The 22,051-nt window shown below is 54.7% G+C and overlaps 1 protein-coding gene across 3 annotated transcripts in view; it reads left to right on the plus strand.

Moving 5' to 3' along the window:
• PXDN (peroxidasin) overlaps positions 1–22,051 on the plus strand; it is a 65,963-nt gene that overhangs the window by 34,307 nt on the left and 9,605 nt on the right. For all 3 annotated transcript variants that reach the window (XR_014254125.1, XM_082427018.1, XM_082427019.1), the window contains 11 exons: positions 867–1,036; positions 3,392–3,509; positions 5,480–5,649; positions 10,464–10,736; positions 11,827–11,943; positions 13,086–13,244; positions 14,033–14,145; positions 14,871–15,027; positions 17,598–17,706; positions 18,265–18,422; positions 19,468–20,971. Coding sequence is in view for 2 of the 3 variants with exons in the window: in XM_082427018.1 (XP_082283144.1) it covers positions 867–1,036; positions 3,392–3,509; positions 5,480–5,649; positions 10,464–10,736; positions 11,827–11,943; positions 13,086–13,244; positions 14,033–14,145; positions 14,871–15,027; positions 17,598–17,706; positions 18,265–18,422; positions 19,468–20,971 (3,048 nt within the window). In the remaining variant the exon portion in view is untranslated. The remainder of the gene's footprint in view (positions 1–866; positions 1,037–3,391; positions 3,510–5,479; positions 5,650–10,463; positions 10,737–11,826; positions 11,944–13,085; positions 13,245–14,032; positions 14,146–14,870; positions 15,028–17,597; positions 17,707–18,264; positions 18,423–19,467; positions 20,972–22,051) is intronic.

The following is a 22,051-nucleotide window of genomic DNA, read 5'->3' on the forward strand; positions in this document are numbered from 1 at the left end:
CCTGTGGATTCCGCTGGATGTGGTCATCAGAGCTGGCCGTCCAGCCAGAGGGCCAGTTCTGCCTGCCGCCCCCTCCTAGCCAGCGTCTCGGAGAAATGCAAGTGGGAGGTGTGACATCACGGGCCCGCCTCCCTGGGGTGTGAACTCACTGGACGCCCGAGGGCAGCCCCTCGGCTCTGATCCCGGGGAGCCCCCCTCTGAATGCAGCCAGCCCTGCTGCCACGTCCTCGGACTTGACGCGAGCTGGTTCACGTCCCCCCGTTACACTCCTTACCTTGTGCTTTGCTGCATAAATGGCCATCGTCTCCGAGGGAGGAGATGACACCCTGCCTGTTCCACGGGTTGGGGCGGATGTGTCCAGCCTCATGGGGCACTTTCTCCCGGAACTTTCAGGATAATTCAGCCACTGAGATTTGTGCCCTGTGGGCTGACTGTCCTTTAGGGCGTATTTAAGGGTTAAGTGAGGTAGTACACGATGACGCGGTGCCAGTGGTGATGAGAGTTTGGGAATCGTTCCGGGTGGTGGGGATTTCTGCATTACTGACTTTACGAAGGCTCCTGTCTTGTGCTTTTCCTGAAACTTCCCGGACTCGTCCAGCACGTATTTGCGCCTCGGTCTTGAACCTAAAATATATGGTATTTGATTGCTCCTTTCACCACCCTTTATTTGCATTATTCGGGTTTCCCCCGCTCTCGGGCTCGTCTCTCTGCCGAGTGTGGCCCTCTGCTGGGTCCCCTGGTCGGGCCGGACCGGGTCAGATTCTGTTGTCTGCGGGCCCCATCACTGCTGGTCAGTTCGGGTCTGCCTGGCTCGGGTCAGCCCTTGCCCATCCCACGTCTCACCGGCTGCGGCTTCCTTCTCGTAGGCGTCTGGACTCCAACGCGCTTCACTGTGACTGTGAGATCCTGTGGCTGGCGGACTTGCTGAAGAGCTACGCCCGGTCGGGGAATGCGCAGGCAGCGGCCACCTGTGAATACCCCAGGCGCATCCAGGGGCGGTCGGTGGCCGCCATCACCCCGGAAGAGCTGGACTGTGGTGAGTGAGTCCTGGGGCCCAAGCCCGCGTTGGCGTCCAGAGGGCGTGGCGTGTGCAGCCCGGTCTCCAGCTGTCACTGGCCGATCCCACAGATCAGGTCTGGGTGGGGCCTGACTGGACCCTGCTTTACAAAGCCCGTCTCTGTAGTACCTATACAGAGAAACTAACTATCTGGTAATAAACTTGGGCTTTATTTTCAGGTTTCCCTGCAAACAAAAAATAGCAACCTGAAGTGCACCACTACCTCTGTCGTTCCTTCCAGCCCTCTGCCTTTAGAGGCTGCAGCTGCCTGGCCGGCAGGACCCCATGGCGGGCTGGGGGGCGGGGGCGGTTTCTGGGGGTGGGCGCAGGGCTGCCGGCTGGGAGCTGGCGGCCTCCTGGCTCTGGATCTGGGTGGTGGCCCCACAGAGTGGCCGTAGGCCGAGCTCGTCTGGCTTGTTGCACCTGGGCACCGCTTGCGCGTACGCAGTGCCTCACGAAGAAACACAAGAAAAGGAACGAAATCAAAGCTCGCAGGACAGATCTGCCTACTAAATAAACGCCCAAGGAATCCAGCTTTTCTTTTAAGTTTAGCATTTTATCGGGGGCGGGGGGGGGGTGGTGGTGCTAAAATTAGGTTCTCCAGGCATCATTATCATTTTCAAAGAGTGAAAACAAAATTAATTACTTTGAAGGTCACTCCACCTCATAGTAACCCCCCCAATTATGTAACGTCACCCGTCGCCCTGGGTAACGCTTTCTGAACGACCCCTGTGCAGCCAGCCTCCTTGCCTTCAGTGTGTGCAGCTGACTGATTTCGGTCCCAGGGCCACCCTGTGGCCTCTGCGTGTCGTGCCCTCGTCTTTGTAAGGGCCGCGCTGGCGGCAGGGGCACCCCAGGGTGGGCAGCAGTGCTGTGCCGTGTGCACCCCGTTCTCGGGACCGTCTCCTTAGGATCGGCTTCCTGGGGGAAGGGCGGGGGGGGGAGGTGCTCCCTCTGACCTCTGCCCTCTGGACCTGCTCGGGGGTCACGACAGGTTCACTTCCCTGTGCCCATCTTGGGTCTGCCCTCCTGAGTCAGCCTGGGTTCTGCCCACCTCTCTTCTGGGGGAGGAGCAGACCCTCCTCCCCCCACCCCACCCCGGCCCAGCTCCGACCTTGTCAACAGGGGCCAGGCTGGGGTGACAGAGACAGTGGTGCCTTGAGCTTGGTGAACTCCCGGGGCCTCGCGGGACGCCTGGGGACGATGCCTCTGCCCTCAGTGTCCCGGAAGGTCCTCAGTTGCTGCCCGTCACTCGGGGTCACTGGGGGGCGCGCAGGGGGGTGGTTCCCTCCTCCAGCTCCTTCACCACCATTGCCTCTTCCTGGAGAGAGAATGGAGAAGCAGAGCTTTCTCAAAGTTCCCAAATCCAGCACATCAGAGAGGATGGCGCGTAGGGCTGAGCAGTGGGGCTGGGGGTCCTCCGGCTACGCAGAGGGAGCCGCAGTGCCCAGATGGGCGCGGGGAGCAGGACGCCTGGGAGTGGAGATGGGAGCAGCGCAGTTTCGGGGGGTTCACGCGGACGGCGGTGAGTCCGAGTGGTTTCCTGTTGACGCTGTGCAGCGATAGACACTCACACGGCCTTTTGTGCCTGTTTAAGGTGCCAGATGTTGTGAAGGCACTGTGCACACACTTGCAGGCACATGCACAGGTACACACACACACATGCACGCATGTACACACACACAGGAGCACACGCATTTGCACGTGAGCGTGCTTTTTCTTTTTGCACGTGGCAGGTCAGTGAATACATCTGGGCTTAGAGGGGTCAGTTCTCCGAGTTTCCTAGTTAGGAGGTGACCAGTCCAGCCTGCTGTGAGGACACAGAGAGGACAGTCACCCAGCAGCTGGAGTGCAGGAGGGAGGCCTCTCTGTGCTCAGAGACTGGGTGGCCGCGGGGGACTGCAGTGGGAACCCCACACTGAGATGGTCCCGGGGTTGGGAGCCCCTGGCCGCACCTGCACAGCCTCTGCCTTCGGGGTGGCTTCAGCTGAAAAGTGCCGTTGTCTGTCCTTTCATTCCCTAAAACTGTGACTCACGAGTGTCCTGCTCTCTCGGGGGCAGCGTCCACTGAGGTCGTCTCCCGGTGCTTTGTCTGTCAGAGGCTCAGTGCCACCCGGTTGCCAGGGTTCTCAGCGGGTGGACCTCAGATGCTGGCAGTGCTGTGTAATTCGGCTCTAACACCGTCTTCTCCGTGGAGAGTGCCCCCTGCCGCTCTCGTGGGAGTGATTTTGGTTTGAACGTGTGTGATTTTGTCTTGAACAGAAGGGATTTGCTCTGGGTTCTTGTCACGTGACGGTTTAAGACCAGGAGGGTCTGCTTTCCTTTTTGGTGCAGAAAGGCCGCGGATCACGTCGGAGCCACAGGATGCAGACGTCACCCTGGGCAACACCGTCTTCTTCACCTGCAGGGCTGAGGGCAACCCCAAGCCCGAGATCATCTGGCTCCGAAACAAGTAAGTGGCTCCGGATGGGCCGCCGGGGGCGCCGGGTCCCTTTCCATCCAGATGCCCCGTGAGCCGCGGCTGAGCCGCCCACCGTCCTGCCCACCCTGACCCTTCCTCCTCCTCCCTGGAAGGAGAGTAAAGAGGAGGGAACGTTTTTCATGCATCCTTCCTGCTTTGAAGTCGCCGCCGGGCACACCCCGGCCTCTGCGCGGCGCACGGCCCGAGTCGCCCTCTGCCGGGCTTGGTCCTGGTCAGCGAGGCCGGTCAACACGGAAGGGACGGTTACCCCCGCCCGGGGTGAGGAACGGGAGGGAACCGGGGCTGTCTCCCGCCCGCCCACCTGCTCTGGCGGCAGCCGTGGGGTCTGGTCCCTGGGTCCCGAGGAGGTGAGGGAGGGTCTTCCCTGCAGGTGGCATCTTCAGGGAGACCCTGTGAGGTGAGCGCATGCACTTTGCTCCTGTGCGTCTGATTTGTCTCCGGAAACCCAGGCCTCGCCTTCTGTCCACAAGCATCTTGGTATGGGAGAGGGGGATGCAGTCAGGTCCCTACGGGGCCCGGGGGTCAGACCCCCGAGGGTCGTCTGAGTTGAAGGGCAGCACTTGCACGCATCCGCTTTGAACCGAGTCCTGGGAAGGAAACCTCCGTGTGAGAGCAGATCGTCATCGCCCGCGTGCTTCTTGTAAACGCGAGCACCCCGGCCCGCGTTCGCTCACAGACAGAACCCTCCTGTGGGTTCAGCGTGGCCCCGCAGAGCCCCTGCCGGGTTCAGTCGCAACGGTGAGAGGCGATGGGCCCCCGACACCAGCTCTCAAGTCCAGTGGTGTTTGCAGAGGAGAAGAACAGGGCAGCGAGCCTGGGGGGGGGGTCACCTGAGATGCACCTGCCATGGAGGTGTGCAGTGGTTCTAGGCCTGGCTTTGTCATCGACCTAGCGCAGCTGACGCCCGGCTCGGGGCCAGAGCTGTGTGGGGAACGTGAGATGCTGGCCTGTCCCCAGTGCCTTGGGATCTGGGACAGCTCTGAGGGCGACAAGAGGTAAATTCCAGAGCGAACATGGGAGGGCTTCCGTCGGGGAGTGTGCGTTCAAAAGGCAGAGAAGAACAGATTCGCTCAAGGCCGGCACACCTGCATTCGTGAGTGGTTCACACCCACGTTTGTAAGTCAACACACTGATACTAAGAGTTAACATCGCAGAGCCAGTCACGGCAGAGGGAGACCCAAGGCCCCGGGCCTGCATCTGGTGCAGGGCTGCGCCCCGGGGCCCATCTCTGCAGCAGCCCCGTCTCCCCCGGGGCTCACAGTGTCTATGGGAGAAAGCTGGGCCACATCAGGAAGAGCCTCACTTACGGGGCCCGAGAGGTCTGTTGCCTCCGTCCGGAAGTGCTCGTGAAGGACGGGAGATGCCAGTTTTTGGGGCTCGGTTGGTGCAGTTGGAGCACAGGATGAGGGAGGTGGGCGGGGAACCGGACAGCACCTCCCGCGGCCGGGTCTGTAGCCTGTGGGCGCCTGGATTCTGAGAGGGACCCTGGGAAATCCCTCAGACAGTGGCGGTGTTGTTCTGGGGACATTTGTAATTTTCCGCTTTTAATAACTTAAATGTTTCTACCCCTTTGTCTCGAATGGATTTGCTAAAAACAAAGGGAAAGTTTTCCTGTGAATTTTGTCCACTCTGTCCATTTTTTCCCTTTGGAATGAGGACCACTTTGAAACATTCGTAGGTTGCACATGTAAACGATAAAAGTGGATATGTGAGTTAATTACAGATGCAAATAAACACGGTGCGTAAACACTTTTCCCAGAAATGCCGGTAGGTCAGGCTGCTGGGAAGGAAAGTTTCCAGGAAGGCAAGTTAAGGCCCCGCATCTCCAGGTGCTCCATGCCTCCGGGCTGGGGTCCCTGCGCCAGGACAGAAGCCCCCGCGGGGGACTAGGTGTTTCCTTGTGCTTTCAGAGCCTGAGCCTGCCAGGTCTGTCTTTACAGTAACGAGCTGAGCATGAAGACAGATTCCCGCTTGAACTTGTTGGACGATGGGACCCTGATTATCCAGAACACGCGGGAGACAGACCAGGGCATCTACCAGTGCATGGCGAAAAACGTGGCCGGAGAGGTAAAGACGCAGGAGGTGACCCTCAGGTACTTCGGGTCTCCAGGTACGTTGAGTGCTCGCTCAGACGCTTAGAGCCCGCCTTCGTCCCGGTCCACTCCCTTCTTTGTTTGCACCTGGTGGTAAAAGACAGACGCCAAGGTCTCCCGTTTAAGCTGCTGCAGCAGGGTCGGCTCAGGGTCATTGGTGACCCCCGACCATTGCCCTGGTCCACCACCAACCCCTAATCCAGGACGGTCACTCAGAGTGGACAGTAGAGACAGGCGCTGCTGGGAGCACAGTCCAGAGGGGCCGTGGACACCTGGGGAGACAGGTCCCCCGTCGCCCGACGCCTCCCGCTCACGCTGGTCCCAGGGGCTTCTCTCACTTGTTGCCATTTGGCAGTGGGCTCTTCTCTTGTGCTAAGGGCTTTGGTTATTTTAAAAGAAGCCAAAAATCTGAATTTTTATGCAGAATTCCCAGGTCTAAAATATTGGCACCTGAACTGAAAAGATTGTTTGAGCCAAAGGCAGCATGGCTGTGGCCTTGAGTGGCCTGGGTCCCACCAGGTTACAGACCCCGCCCTTGTCGAAGTGTTGACTTTTGGAGCTTTGGTCAGAAGAGGAGCTGGCCCTTGGAGAGGAGCCCCGGGGGGTGGTCCTGGTCCCCCGTGGCCGCTGGAAGAGCACAGGTGGCTAGGCCTCCTCCATGGGCCTGTGTCATTCTCGTGTAGGCGGGCCAGGGTCTGTCCTTCCCTCATGCTTTATCGTTCAGGGCACTGCAGTACCCTCAATCCCAAGATAAGTGGTTTGTGTGTTTCGTTGATGAGATTCCTAGTACAAGACCTTCGTATCACTTGGTTCATCCCAGCATAGGCACAGTCAAGATTTACTGATGAATGAGAGTTCCCAGCTGTCGAATTTCCCTTCAAGAGAAAGTGCAGTGCAGTGCACATATTGCAGCCACATCAAAGCCCTTTAATCCCATGTTCCCCGAGTGGAACAAGGCGTCCAGCATCTTTGCAAAGTCACACGGCTGTGAATCTACCACAGATAAGTTAGAGCTCCCGGTCGCAGAAGGAGCTTGTGCTTTATTTGTAAGGCACAGGGAAACCCACAAAATATTGAACAGAGTGGTGCAGTTCTGTAGGTGTATGTCAGAGGACAAAAGGGAATAATAGAACATAAACAGTGCATTTCCTTAGCAAAGTTGCTGTGTTAGCAGGATAATTGATTCCTAGATGGGAATATTAAAATCTCTGGCCTGAGAGTTCCAAATCTAACCCCTTTTGATCTGAATTTTTGTTTTTCTCTCACGGGAACAAGAGCCTTCTTTAGTGCACTAGTCTGAACATGTTGGCACTGCTCCCTAAAATGCACATGGAGGATCTCCTACAATCCGTGACAGGAATGTCACTGCAGAGTGAGGGGGTCAGCCAGTGGCAGCCTGCCAGCCTAGACTAGGGGCTGCCAAACCTGGACCACTGCCTGTTTCTCCAAGATCTTTGAAGTAAAAATGTGTCTTACATTTTTATGTGATTGAACAACTTAAGAGTAATATTTTAGAATACATGATAATTATATGAAGTTCAAATTTCAATGTCTTTTAATTAAGTTTTACTGGAACATAATCACACACAAAGATTTATAGCCTGAAAAGCCCAAAAAATATGCTCTGTGGCCCTTTACAGAAGTTTGCCAACACCATGATGTAGGTAATGATAATGGACCTATTTGTAAGTCTCCATGAGTCACAAAGGGCTAAATGTACTTTATCTGTTTTGAAGCTCTGTTATTAGGGGCATATAAGTTTGCAGTTTTTATCTTCCTCATGAATTAAACTTTTGATTATTAACGCTTTTTGCCTTAAGGTTAGTTTGATTTTATATGGATGCAACCCGCTTTCTTTTGATTAGTGTTTGTCAACTATACTTTTCCCATCATTTTGCTCTGAACCTTTCTTTTTTTTTTTTTTTAATTTTTACTGGAGTATAGTCGACTTACAATGTATTAGTTTCAGGTGTACAGCAAAGTGAATCAGTTATACATATACATATATCCACTCTTTTTTAGATTTTTTTTCCCATATAGGTCATTACAGAGTATTGAAAAGAGTTCCCTGTGCTCTACAGCAGGTCCTTATTAGTTATCTGTTTTATATATAGTAGTGTGTATATGTCAGTCCCAATCTCCTAATTTATCCCTCCCCCTCCCTTCCCCCCTGGCAACCACAAGTTTGTTTTTTATATCTGTGACTCTATTTCTGAACCTTTTTCCATATTAATATATTTTGGGTGTTTGTTGTAAACAGCATAGAGCTAGATTTTTTTTTAAAAAACTCACACTGACTTTAAAAATGAGTCCATATACATTTATCATGGTTAGCAATGTATTTAGATTTATAAATTCTACCTCTTATTTTGGACAATTTACCCAACCTTTTCTATGTTTCTTGCCTTATTTTGAAATAATTATTTTTCATCTTCTATTTCCTACTTCTAGTTTGGAAGTTATATACCTTATTTCTTTTCTGTAAGTGGTTATTCTAGAAAAATTTCAAATGCATTCTTAAATTATCAACGTTTACAGTTACTGTCTTTACATTTGTCTCCAAATTATAACTACCCACCTTAGTTTCTAGGCTGAGTTCTGTTTTTTAATGTATAAGAGGTTGTTATGTTGTACTGTTAATGTTTGTCTAACTGTACCGTGTAATTTTCACTTCCAGTTCTTTTTATTTCTTCCTGCATCTCAGCCCTTCTACTGAGGCCACTTTCCTTCTGCCTAACGTAGTGTGAATTAGACAGCAAGCCTACGTGACGACCCACTTGGGGTTGATAAAGCCTGACATGAGGTTTATTTCTCCCTTCTACTCAGCAGAGTTCCCTGCAGGGGGCTGGGGGGTAGGAGCTGACTTTATCTCTTTCTCGTTCTGATGGTGGAGCACTTTGGGGGCCCATCCTAGAGTTTTCTGTCTGACGCTCATCCTGGGGGGTCCTCATCTTTCTATCTCCTAAGGATCCTACAAGCCACACGTACAATTGCAGTGCGGTGCCAGTGCCTCACGATGGGCTTCGCCTTCGGTTCTTGTCCCTGTACGTGGCTCCACATCTCCAGTTTGCCATCCTCTGGAAATGCTAACATTAAATGTCACTTCTGTGTTTTCTGTGATCCGCTGTTACTTAGATATGTGATAAGTGGGGTTTAAAAATGAGCAAACGTTTCCGAAGAGGTCTCATCACGAGGAAGAAAGATTTTTCCTTTTTCTTTTATTTTGTATCTGTATGAGGTGATGGATATTCACTAAACTTATTTTGCTAATTACTGTAATTGAAATCATTGATGTAAATCAAATCATGATGCTGTACACCTTAAACTTATACAGTGCTATATGTCAATTATATCTTAATAAAACTGGAAGAAAAAAATAAAGCAGTTTAAAAATTTTTTAAAATAAAAATGAACAAACAAGAAAAGATGTAGAGAAGTCTCTTTCCTGTCTCCTTCCCTGGTCCACGTAATTCCCACCTCCATCCAACCTCCTTCTAGAAAATACTGCCAGTGCCTGCAAGTCCTGGCAGAGCTGCTTCTTACTTCCTGGATGTTAGAGACCTTTCATTTCAACATATGAGGGACTTCCTTACTCTTGCCCTTTTAATGGGTGGTGGCACGGAATCCCATTACCCAGATGAAACGTCTGTTTGACGCGTTCCCTTTGGGGCACCCGAAGTCTATTCCAAATCTTCTGCTGTCACAGGTCTCCATCTCTTTATCCAAAACCCTTTGGGCCAGAGGTGGTTTGAAATGTGGAAGTTTGGGGATTTTTTTTCAGAAGGGCCACATGGTAGATAACCCGTTTACTGACCTGAACTGTCACAGAATCTTGGACAATGCCCCGCCCAATCAGTATATAAAATGCTGTAGCAAACTGAATGCATGTTCACAGTAAGTGGAATAAATGAAGATTACGAGTAGCCTCGTGCTAGAGAGATCAAGGAACGAAGTTACGAAAAAATATGTTATTTTTGGAGCTTTTTGGATTGGAAAATTGTGGGACAGGATGTCAGCCTGAAGAAACAACACAGTCATAAAAAACCCTTTTTTGTACATATATTGTTTTACAAGCCAGTAAAAAATATTGGGTTGGCCAAAAATTTCGTTCGGGTTTTTCTGGACCATGGAAAACCCGAACGAACTTTTTGGCCAACCAAATATCTGTGGGGTACGTTCCTAGCAGAGTAATTTCTGGGTAAAAGGGTGAATGAATTTTTAGTTTTGATGTATGTGGGCATGCTTCTGTCCAGGTGGACCGTGGCAACTTGTGCTACCCATGTGTGAGAGTTCTGTTTCTTCACGTGCTCAACACACAAGCTTAATAATAAGTGTATGGATTTTTTTTTTTCTGGATTTAGAGTTGAAAAATTATCTCATTGTAATTATAATTATAACCATCTCATTAAAGTATTAATTTGTGTTTTTCTTTCTATGAGGGAAATCTGTTATTTCTATATGTTCTAAATACCCTTTAAAAACAATGTTTTATAACCAGTAAGAACTACTAGCAAGGTTTACTGAGAAGACTGACACAATACATTTAGAATAAAAAAAAAAGTAAGACTTCTGCAGAGTCTGATCCATGTTTGAAGAAGGAATCAGTCAGTTAGGGCTGCTGATGGTGGTTTGACCTGAGGCCACGGACCCTCTTTGTGGTCTGCACATTTCTTGAAAAAAGAAAGGAGACAAAGTAGGCAATTGTATTGTGTCTGTCTTACTTATTTTAGACTTTAATAGATAGAATGAATAACATGAAAATAGAAACCCCAAGCAAAAACGTTTGCTAAACTGGAGGATTTTAATTCTGAATCTGTGTTTCCTGTGACAGCTCGCCCCGCTTTTGTAATCCAACCCCAGAACACGGAGGTGCTAGTGGGGGAAAGTGTGACCCTGGAGTGCAGCGCCACGGGCCACCCCCCGCCGAGGATCACCTGGACCAGAGGCGACCGGACCCCCGTGCCCGCTGACCCGCGGGTGAGTGTCACGCCGTCCGGCGGCCTCTACATCCAGAACGTGGTGCAGGAGGACAGTGGCGAGTACACCTGCTTCGCCTCCAACACCGTGGATGGCATCCACGCCACAGCTTTCATCATCGTCCAAGGTGAGAGCCGTCCACGCGGAGGCCCCTGTGCCCCGCAGCCTCCCTGGCTCGCCCTCGAGCCAGCCCCTCTGCGGGCTCCACCTGCTCTTTCAGTCCCAGCACCTGCTTCATCCTCTCCCGTCACATCTGACCTTCGGTGGGACTTGGTGCTATGTTTATTTTCCACGTGTAGGCTTTAGGTGGTCAGAGCTTTATTCTGTGTGTTCCCCACACGAATGTGGGTATGCGTGCCAATTCACCAAGGCCTGCGTGTACGGAATCGGTATGTCTTGCACACGTCTTGGAATTTCCTTAGGGTCAGTTGTTGGACATAGGGTCTGAGAATATGTATAGTTTTAAGACTTAATGCTGTATGTTTCCAAATTCCTTAATTGACTCTGTAATGAGTTTATTAGTTTTCAAATAAATTGCCAAGCGGGACTTTGGTTAAGAAGCGCTGGGACAACGCAGAAGTGTGAAATGCAGAGAATGAGTTCTTTCCTTCTCCTCTGTCCCCACCAATTCCTCTGTCCCCAGTGGAAGCCACGTCACTAAAAGTTGGTCCTTAATCCGTCCTCTGGCCCTTTCTTTGCACGTATGACCATGCAGTCATGTCACTGTTTTTTACCTTTTTTGATGGTGGTTGTTGCTTTTATAAAAATGGAATTATATTGCACATATTATTCTGTAATTTTTTTTTCACCCAGTAGTAATAAAATAACTCCTGTCACTATGCACAGTTGCGCTAGATGACATTTTGTACCGTTTGCAAATATTAGTTTAGGTTGAGGAGTGAGATGAGTCTCTTCAAGTCAGGCCCCTTCCAGGAGCTGCAGTAGGTCGTTGCCTGTGCTCTGTGTTGCAGCCTCAGTGCTGTTAAAGCAAGAGCCTTCTGCACACTTGTCAGTGTGTTGCTGAGAAGCACCAGCATCTGGTATTCTTCCTTTTCGCTTTCCGGCATCTTCCTCTGCTCGGGATGCTGCACCCGCAGTCAGGGTCGTGGTAGGACTCTGAGGGCGGGCGGTGTGCCTTCCTCCGGGAAAGGGAAACGGCGTTTTCACCCAAAGCTGTCTCCTAAATGTTGCGTTTCCAACGTCTTTCCCTTCGGAAGCGCTTCCTCAGTTCACGGTGACGCCCCAGGACAGAGCTGTCATCGAGGGTCAGACAGTTGAGTTCCACTGCGAGGCGAAGGGCTACCCGCAGCCGGTCATCGCCTGGACGAAAGGAGGTGAGGTGTCGGGCAGGACGGTGACCCACTCCCTCTGTCCTTCCCTTCCTGGGACTCGGACCCCCCGGGCAGGCCGGCGCTGGCTGAACCCGACGTGACCCAGAGCTGTGGGCACGTCCAGTCACGGGCCACCCCCGGTCACGGGCCACCCCCTCACACACAGGACAGGAGACCTGTCCGCACTGAGGACCTGGATGTCAGGCCCATCTCCTCCCGAGTAGTCTGGGTCCCGCCTTCAGTGTGCACTGAATTAGCCTCTTGAGCAGATTTACTAGTGTGCAGATAGAACTTTCTAGAAACTGGTGGTAGAATATATGTACTGTATATATGACTTTCTCACTTGAATTCCCAGAGTTCTCTTGCTGCTCCTCAAGAGGTGTTGTGACTTGATCACGTTAATTCCTTGGGTGGGACCCCAGCCGATTTCTCCAGCTGGGAAGCTGCTGGGCACACGATGTGGGGAAGGCCCAGCCCGTCACCCCGGGGGGGTGACAGCAGCCTGGCCGGGAAGGCTGTGGAGAGGCAGGTGCCAACCTTGGTAGACCATCAGGGTCTGCCCCAGCATCGAGGGGGTGACTAGCCCTGGACCAATGGGCACCACCATCCCTTCCGCCGCTGAGGGGCCATTTCCAGGGATCCTGGGAGCAACCTGGACGAGAGGAGAGCTCCATGTTTTCGGGAGGAGAGGCTCATCCCTACTTGCGGAGCTGCTTGTCTTTAAACAACACCAGCTCCATCCCCTTCCCAGCCCGCGACCCCTTCCCATCCCTCGTCCCCTTTCCATCCCCCATCCCTCTATGCCCAGCCTGGGACCGGCCTCTCCCTGTCTCCGAGTCTGCATACCACCCTGGCTCTTGTTTACTTAACCCTCGACCCCATGGTCCCTGCCCCTTGCTTCTTCCCTGGAGAGTCTTGGGGGGGCAGGGTCTGTGTGCTATTTGTCCCTGAACTGTCGCACACGCACAGGTGTGTGACAAAGGCCGGGACGGTGACTCCAGGCCAGATCTGGGGAAGACAAGCTCTGCGACCCCTTTGTCCCTCAGTTAGGGTTCTGCCTGACCCTGAGGCTCCCGTCTCCCACCTCTAAGGCCAGGCTCGTGTCCACATATCCCTGTCACTGAGAGTGCATCCCCACCTTGCAGGGAGCCAGCTGTCGGTGGACAGACGGCACCTGGTCCTGTCGTCAGGGACCCTTCGGATCTCGGACGTCGCCCTGCACGACCAGGGCCAGTATGAGTGCCAGGCCGTCAACATCATCGGCTCCCAGAGGGTCACCGCGCACCTGACGGTCCAGCCCCGAGGTAGGCAGTGGTCCCGCACCCCTCCCTGCGATGGACTGTCCCCCGGACTCTCATCCCGAGGCCGTAGTCGTAGCCCGTCTCTCCCATGTCGGCAGTGAGGACACTGCTGCCTGTGGGACACTGGCACGGCCAGCTCCTCACAGTAAAGCAGGTCACGTTATGTCACTGTGTCATCCCTGCCTTCCCTGGGGTGAGCGAGGTGGCCCCGGACCCAGCAGCAGCGGCTGACCTAGGAGCAGGCCCCCATGTCCTCTTGGATGTGAGGTTCTGCCTCCTGCTGGCCCCGGGTCCCTGTTGAGAGCCGGGAGAGGAAGGCAGTAGAGGTGATGACCTGGGGGGTGGGCGCGGAGGGGGGCTGCCTGCAGAGGGTCCCTGGGGGTTGGGGCCTGGGTCTGCTCCGGCGGATGGGCTCTGGGTCTGCCCTCCGGTGCCGAGCAGGCAGGACAGTGGGTGGCCCGTGGGTGAGGTCATCAGCCGGTCCCCTGCTTCCTCCCGTCACCAGCTCTTGGTTGTGGGGGGGGGGCTTGGACTTGGCAGCCCCAGGCCGCCCCGAGCAGACCGGAGCCGTGCGGACAGACCAAATGCTGCCGCGCAGGTGGAGGGTGGCAGCCCTGGACCGTCCCTCGGTCCCGTCCGGCTCCTTTGCTCCAGCAGCTGCGGCGCGAGCGCTCCGTGCCCTGGGCCTGCCCGGACCGAAGGCGGGGCCTCTGCTCGCCTGAAGCTTTTGGGACAAATCAGGAGTCTCCCGGGTTCTCCACGTGTGTCAGCCCGTGTCCCTTGCCTTGCAGTCACCCCAGTGTTCACCAGCATCCCCAGTGACACGACGGTGGAGGTGGGCAGCAGCGTGCAGCTGCCCTGCAGCTCTCAGGGGGAGCCTGAGCCCGCCATCACCTGGAACAAGGTAAGCGCTGCGGCGTGTGGCTGGGGCAGCTGCCCCTGCCCGCTGCTTCTCCGGACCCCCGTAGCTGGAAGGCAGCCGTGGTGTAAACAAAATGAGACAAACTTTGGACAAGCTCCTTTACGAGTCCTTCTTGGTGACAAAAGCAAAGAAAACCCTTTTGTTAGATCCTTGGTCCCGTAATCACTAGAGAAGGTTTCCTGTTGCTTCATTTCTCTGTGCTGTTCTTATTAAGCCCAGTAAAGAAATGAATGTCAGTGTTTCATGGCAGGCAAGCGTTTTAATATGAAACTTGTCCCTGGAGGTCGTGCCGTGGTTCCCCGGGAGGGAAGTGCGGGTCCTCAGGCCCTGGAGCCGCGGCCTCGCCGGGTGCGGCTCAGGCATCCTGGTTTCTCCCGCGCCAGGTGCCCCTGCTCTGCACCATCCACCCCAGTACGCATCCCACGAAGGTTGCCTTCTGTGCCCACGCCCCGGCACGCGCACCCCAGAGATCCAGGGAAGTCCCCCAGAGTGAGGTCTTGGGCTTTTCTGGGTCTTTTGCAAGCAGGTAGGAGAAGTTCATCCCCTTGAATTTGCATCGGGCGAGTCCCTCCCAGCGTTGGCGGGTCTCAGCACAGCCAGCGTGATGGATCTGTTAGTGAGGTCCTGACAGGTGGCGCCCCTCTCCAGGGTAAACGCCTCTGCTCCTTAGTCTGACCCCACTATTTCTTCCATTTATCTTGCTCCAGGACGGGGTTCAGGTGACAGAAAGCGGGAAATTTCACATTAGCCCCGAGGGATTCCTGACCATCCACGACGTGGGGCCTGTGGACGCCGGCCGCTACGAGTGCTCGGCCCGGAACACGATAGGCCAGGCGGCGGTCAGCATGGTGCTCAGCGTGAATGGTGAGCTCGCGGCACTGACGCTCCACGCGCGGCCAGAGGCGACCGAGGAAAGCAGGCAGTCTGGGGGTTCGGGCGTTATCAGAAGACAGCGCATCCCAACTTGGCAGGGAGGTGGGCGGGGCCCAGAGAGGCACAGCCATCCTTCCTCCTGCTGCTGTAGCTCTGCAGGCCGATGTGGTCGTGCCCTTGGAGATCTTTCCTCGCTCTGGGTTTCGTGGTTGGTTTAGTGGTCACCCAAACCCCCTTATATTCTACAGCATGTAATTTACAGTCACCATTTGGCAAAGCACAGACGTAGTTACTGCTGTGAAAGAATCCGGCCCCCTCACTCTGTTTTCTCTCTGTTCCGGGCGTGCGTGGCCTTGTGCGGTCCTGGCGTGTATTAAGTCTTCATTTTAAGCCCCCAAATAATCAAGGCCCGTTCCCGTCCCTGGATCTGGTTGGTGGCCCTGGAGCCAGGCGGACCCCGGCTCTGTGCCGGCCTGCAGAGCTCACCCAGGGCATCCCCTCCAGCCCCACCATCTGGTCCGTCCCGGTGTTACCTCTGTCTTCCTAACACTCTCCATGTGTTCTGGGCCAACAGGGTAAAATGCACAGCCTGTAGCTTTGCATAAGGTCTTTTTAAAAAAATATTTATGTATTTGGTTGTTCTGGGTCTTAGTTGCAGCTCGCGGGCTCCTTAGTTGCGGCATGCGAACTCTCAGTTGCAGCATGCGTATGGGATCTAGTTGCCTGACGAGGGACTGAACCCGGGCCCCCTGCATTGGGAGTGTGGAGTCTTAACCACCGCGCCACCAGGGAAGTCCCTGCATAAAGTCTTACAGTTCGACCCAGACCTGCACTTCGTCTCCAGCTCTGTCTGTGCCCCGCTTTCACCTCCCAGCCCCCAGCACAGAAAGCCTGAGTTCTCCGGTGACAGAGCCTCCACACCCAGGCCCCGCCTCTGGACGATCCCCCAGTTCCTCCCGCAGGAAACAACCTCCACCTGCATGTGCGTTCCTGCCTTTTCCACCTTAATCACCTAATCTGCCTTCTCCGAGGGCTGGTGAGCCTCAGACTTGCCTGGGTGTGGTTAATTTATATGCCGACCCCTCCCACCCTATACTCCACACTCCCTGCATGGTGCCTGGAGCCTGTGGGCACCTGCAGACAACAGTACAGGCAAAACTGGAAACCTTTTTTTTTGAGGAGGGGAAATGTTAAATGACCTTATTTTCCCATTATATTAGAATGTGAAATGATTATAAATTAAATCGGTGAATCTCCTGACTTAAAAACAGTGTTTTTTTCAATTAATGTTTATTTTTATACTTGAAAAATAATGTTACTTTAACATGAATTAGTTATACATGAAGTTTAAAAATAATCTCCCACCCATAATCCCACTCCCCAAAAATAACCACCCTGAACATTTTAGTGAATTTCCATTACCCTTTTTTTAAGGCATATAAATAAGTGTTTTTGGATTATTTTTCTGTGATCATTGCTTGAAGAAAAACAAAGTCAGTTTAAATCATTGGTAGTAATGAAATATTAGGGTAATAAAATTATGTAAGATTGTTCTGTCCATTTGTCTTAACACGTGGCATAAAAATATTAGCTTCTAAGAATTAGTAAATTGGGGCTCTGTTTGAGATCGGTGTCAGGAGGGCATCTGTCCCAGTCTGGAGGGGTGTGTATCCCAGAACCAAGTGAAGGCAACATTTCAATAAGGACAGTTTCAACCGTGTCAGATTTTCCAGAAGGGTTGAGTATTTTGAAGAAAAAGGATACCGTTTATTAAAATGCATGTTGTTGGTGACCTGGCATGAGACATTTTGAAAAATAAAGATAAAAGATTGGTTGGAACAAGGTTATTTTATTTAGCAAACTCTAAACGCTAGAAAAATGTCAATATTAAGTAAAAAAGGAATGAAAAGAGGAAAGTAGAAAGGGAGCCATAGCTTCATAGATGTCAGGTTTAGCCGAGTGTGCCTGAGTGTGCGTGAGCATATGTGCATGTATGTACAGTTATGTGTGTGCATATACGGTCATGTATGTGTGTGCACATGTGTGTGTGTGCCCACACACGCACACATGTTGGGTGTAAGGATGTCTGATCCTACCTTGAGGGGACAGAGTGAAGGGAGAGCAGAGTCTCGGGAGGGTGAGTGGGCTGAGATCCAGCACCCAGGCAGGTTGGCCTTTGATGGGAGGAACACACAGAATCCACTGGAAGTTAAAGCACCACACTCTCCGCCCAGCAGGGCAGCTGCTCCGGTGGGCCTGAGTCAACGCCTCCCCTATTGGGCGATGCTTTGGTAGAAGAACTTCAGTGTTTTAAGTTACAACTACCTTGTCCTTTTATGGGGTATCCCATGATCTTAAAAATTAAGCGTCTGCAACTTCCATACAGTTTGAAAACAGCTTTTCATAGAATTTGTGATGAAATAACTTAAGGTTTGGTGTGGAAAGTAGAAATAACATTGGAGAAAAGTATGCCTCAGTCTAAATGACATAGAGTCTAGACATTTTTCTCTGACTCACTTGTGTGCACGTTTTCCGGTGACATGCGACCTCGCATTTCCTAGTTCCCGATGTCAGTAGGAACGGGGACCCGTTTGTAGCCACGTCCATTGTTGAAGCAATCGCGACGGTGGACAGAGCCATCAACTCCACGCGGACGCACTTGTTCGACAGGTATTTGCAGAGGCGGGCGGGGCTTCAGAGGATGATTCTCGTACGCAGTTTTCACCTGTTTGATGGGAATAAAACACTGTTTTAATTTGAAAATCATAAACAGTGTTGGTGTTAACTTTGCTGGGGGTTAAGATAACAGAAAGATACTCCTTTCCAAGTAGAAACTGAACTATGATTCACAAATAGAACATTTAAAAAAAAATTTCAACTCGTTATTTTGGCTTGTTACTCAATGATTTGGCAAAAACAAATATTTCATAAGCCCTTCGTGCATTTGTTCATCTTGGCAATTCCAAAGTGTTTTTTCTGCATTTCAACTGAAATAGTATATTGGTGTTTTTTTCTATTGATGTAATTAATTATTTGTTTTTAGTGTCTTTTTGTTTTGTTCGTTTGTTTTGTTGCCTTCCGCTTGGGATAAGTAAGGTATGGTACCTTGTGTCTGTAGAAACGTAGCCACAGAGATATTTAAGAGCAATAATTCTCCTTTGGGCACGAGTGACCTTTGTTCTCAGTCATCTGTTCCGTTCTTCCCTTTTCTTCCCAAACACCCGCTAGCCGACCCCGCTCTCCCAATGACCTGCTGGCCTTGTTCCGGTACCCGCGGGACCCCTACACTGTGGAGCAGGCCCGGGCCGGGGAGATATTCGAGCGGGCGCTGCAGCTGATTCAGGAGCACGTGCAGCACGGCCTGATGGTGGACCTGAACGGAACGAGTCAGTACCCGGGCGGGGTCCACACCCTGCAGACCCCTTCCCCGTGACGACGTCCAGCCTGTCGGGCCCGGGGTCTGTGATGATCGTGGTCACGTGCGGGTTGCCTTGAGCTGGGACAGTCCTGTGGCTCCCCAGGTCTGATGGGAGACCCGGTGGTGACCTGACGTGCTCAGCAGGGTGGTCGTGCTGTCCTGGCCCCCGGGCTCTGACCATCGGGGCCTCTGGACAAAGGAGAGCCCCTCGGAGGCCGTGGGTCTGGGTTGGGGCTGTTAGAGAGGACGTTGATGGAGCCGCAGCAGGTGCTGCGCAGACGGTGAGGGTGAAGCCACCCCCTCCTCTGCCCGCTGCGGGGGGCCCCGCCCGTGAGCCTCTGCGGGGCCGGAGGGGGATTAGCGCCCAGACAGCGTTTAGGAGGAAGCGTTTCCCTTGCTGGCTCTTCAGCCGTTCAGGACTTCCTCAGGGCGGCTGTGACAGAGCAGGCGTGCCAGCCTCGCCCTTCTCTCTGGGGAAGCGGGAGATGCCAGGCTCTCAGGTCTGAGCCCGACGCCAGATGGCGACGGCAGCCCAGCGTCCTGTGCCTGCAAAGCCCCTTTCTCGTGCAGGCCGCCAGCGCTTGTGTGTCTGCTTCTCCCCCAGCCTGGGAAATTGCACCCCGGCTCTTTACTGCTTCTGTATGTGGGTGCTTAGGACACTGCCCTCTGCAGAGGGGAGCTGCCACCTGTCTTCTTTAAACGTACATGGGCGTCGGTCCCGATGGGAGAAGTAAGATGCGTGGTGACCACCCTGCAGCCGTGTGGGGAGCGTGGGGAGCGTGGGCCCCGCGTGTGGAGCCCCAGGCGCCCGGTCCGGGAGAGCTTGGCGTGGGAGTTGGTGCGTCAGGTCCTTGCCGACCTTTCCTGCTGGAGCCTCCTCACCTCCCTGCTCTTTCTCTCCTGGGTCTGGCACTGCTGCTCGGTCCGGCAGGCCCAGCTGGGAGGGGCCGCGGGACAGCGCTCGTGCCCGCCCGGTGCCCGGGCTGCTGAGGCGTGTCTCCACTTCCGTCCAGGTTACCACTACAACGACCTCGTGTCCCCGCAGTACCTGAGCCTGATCGCCAACCTGTCGGGCTGCACGGCCCACAGGCGCGTCAACAACTGCTCGGACATGTGCTTCCACCAGAAGTACCGGACGCATGACGGCACCTGCAACAACCTGCAGCACCCGATGTGGGGCGCCTCGCTGACCGCCTTCGAGCGCCTGCTCAAGGCCGTGTACGAGAACGGCTTCAACACGCCCCGTGGTATCGACCCGGGCCGGCACTACCACGGGCACCCACTGCCCATGCCCCGCCTGGTGTCCACGGCCCTCATCGGCACCGAGGCCGTCACCCCGGACGAGCAGTTCACCCACATGCTCATGCAGTGGGGCCAGTTCCTGGACCACGACCTGGACTCCACGGTGGTGGCCCTGAGCCAGGCCCGCTTCTCCGATGGGCAGCACTGCAGCTCCACATGCAGCAACGACCCGCCCTGCTTCTCGGTGGCCATACCCCCCGATGACCCGCGGGCGCGCAGCGGGGCGCGCTGCATGTTCTTCGTGCGCTCCAGCCCCGTGTGCGGCAGCGGCATGACGTCGCTGCTCATGAACTCCGTGTACCCCCGCGAGCAGATCAACCAGCTCACCTCCTACATCGACGCCTCCAACGTCTACGGCAGCTCCGAGCACGAGGCCCGCGCCATCCGCGACCTGGCCAGCCAGCGGGGCCTGCTGCGCCAGGGCATCGTGCAGCGCTCGGGCAAGCCGCTGCTGCCCTTCGCGGCCGGGCCGCCCACCGAGTGCATGCGCGACGAGAACGAGAGCCCCATCCCCTGCTTCCTGGCTGGCGACCACCGCGCCAACGAGCAGCTCGGCCTGACCAGCATGCACACGCTGTGGTTCCGCGAGCACAACCGCGTGGCCGCCGAGCTGCTGGCGCTGAACCCGCACTGGGACGGCGACACCGTCTACCACGAGGCCCGCAAGGTGGTAGGGGCGCAGGTGCAGCACATCACCTACCGGCACTGGCTGCCCAAGGTGCTGGGCGAGGCGGGCATGAAGATGCTGGGTGAGTACCGGGGCTACGACCCGGGCGCCAACGCCGGCATCTCCAACGCCTTCGCCACGGCCGCCTTCCGCTTCGGGCACACGCTGGTCAACCCGCTGCTGCAGCGGCTGGACGAGAACTTCCAGCCCGCGGCGCACGGCCACGTGCCGCTGCACAAGGCCTTCTTCTCCCCGTTCCGCATCGTGAACGAGGGCGGCATCGACCCGCTGCTCCGCGGCCTGTTCGGTGTGCCGGGCAAGATGCGCGTGCCGTCCCAGCTGCTCAACACGGAGCTCACCGAGCGGCTCTTCTCCATGGCGCACACGGTGGCGCTGGACCTGGCCGCCATCAACATCCAGCGCGGCCGCGACCACGGCATCCCGCCCTACCACGACTACCGCGTCTACTGCAACCTGTCGGCCGCCCACACCTTCGAGGACCTGAAGAACGAGATCAGGAGCCCTGAGATCCGGGAGAAGCTGCAACGGTGGGTGTGGTGGGGGGGGGCGGGCAGCCCACGGGGGTCGTGGTCTCTGGATTTGAGTCTCTGTCTGTGCAGCCTCGGGGTCGGGGGGCATGTGGAGACGGGTTGGGGGCGGGTTGAGGCTTGACTTCAGAGATGAGGGGCCCTGTCCGGCGGGCCTGATGGGAGAGGTGTGGAGGGGTGAGATCATCGGGCAAGACGAGGCTGGCCCGCCTGCGCTTCGGGGAAGAGACCCTGCGGCAGCCTCGGGAGCCCGAGCGCCAGCCCTTGGCGCCGCAGGACGGGCGGGCCCCCAGCTGTGAGGCTTTTTCCTCTCCCTAAACCCGCTATCCCCCCGACCTGGCCCGTCGCCACGTCCCCTGCACCCCCGTCCGTCACAGGCAGCAGCCTCCCCTCTCCCGGGAGAGGGCTCGCTGGGCCGGGGGCACGGAAGTGGAGGACGCCAAGCGCACGGGGCAGGGCCCCTGGGGACCCCCGGGCAGCCCCTCCTCCGTGGGCCTGCGGAGGCCGAGGCCGGCCCCGTCAGGCCACAAGGGCCCGGGATCTGGCGGGACGGGGCTTCCTGCCTGCAGCCGCTGCCTCCTCCCCAGAATCTCTGCGTCCAGGTCGCTGGTTAGACAGGGTCCTCACGACTCACCCACCCCCGCCCCTCTCGTGTCCAGTCGGCCCCGGCCCCTTAAGTCCTGTTTTCCTCGTTAGTTGTTCCAGTCTCTCTGGGGGGGTCTTTAATGGAAATAACCACTCACTAGAGTTTTCCCACGAGGGTCCCCTGTAGCCCACTGGTCGCTGTGTACTTACAGTATGTTCTTTCCCATTTGAAAGAACGGTTTTAAAAAGAAAAAAATACTTTTCTGTAAAGGCTCGCGTGGGCCATTTTCTGGACTCTGCTGCTCACTGAGAGGTAAATCGCTGATGCTTCAGTCACACACTTAACACTGCGGTTCAGGCATGTTCTCTTTAGGGCCTGGCCTGTGCCTTCCGGAGAAAATGACTTTTACTCGTAGTTTATCGCAGGTTGTGAATAAGTGAACGTCATGCTCTACAGTTTAAGATGTTCCGGTGTTCGTTTGCATAGCAGTGTCA

This window comes from Balaenoptera physalus (genome assembly GCF_965194825.1).
Source record: "Balaenoptera physalus genome assembly, chromosome: 15".
In the NCBI taxonomy this organism is placed as follows: domain Eukaryota; kingdom Metazoa; phylum Chordata; class Mammalia; order Artiodactyla; family Balaenopteridae; genus Balaenoptera; species Balaenoptera physalus.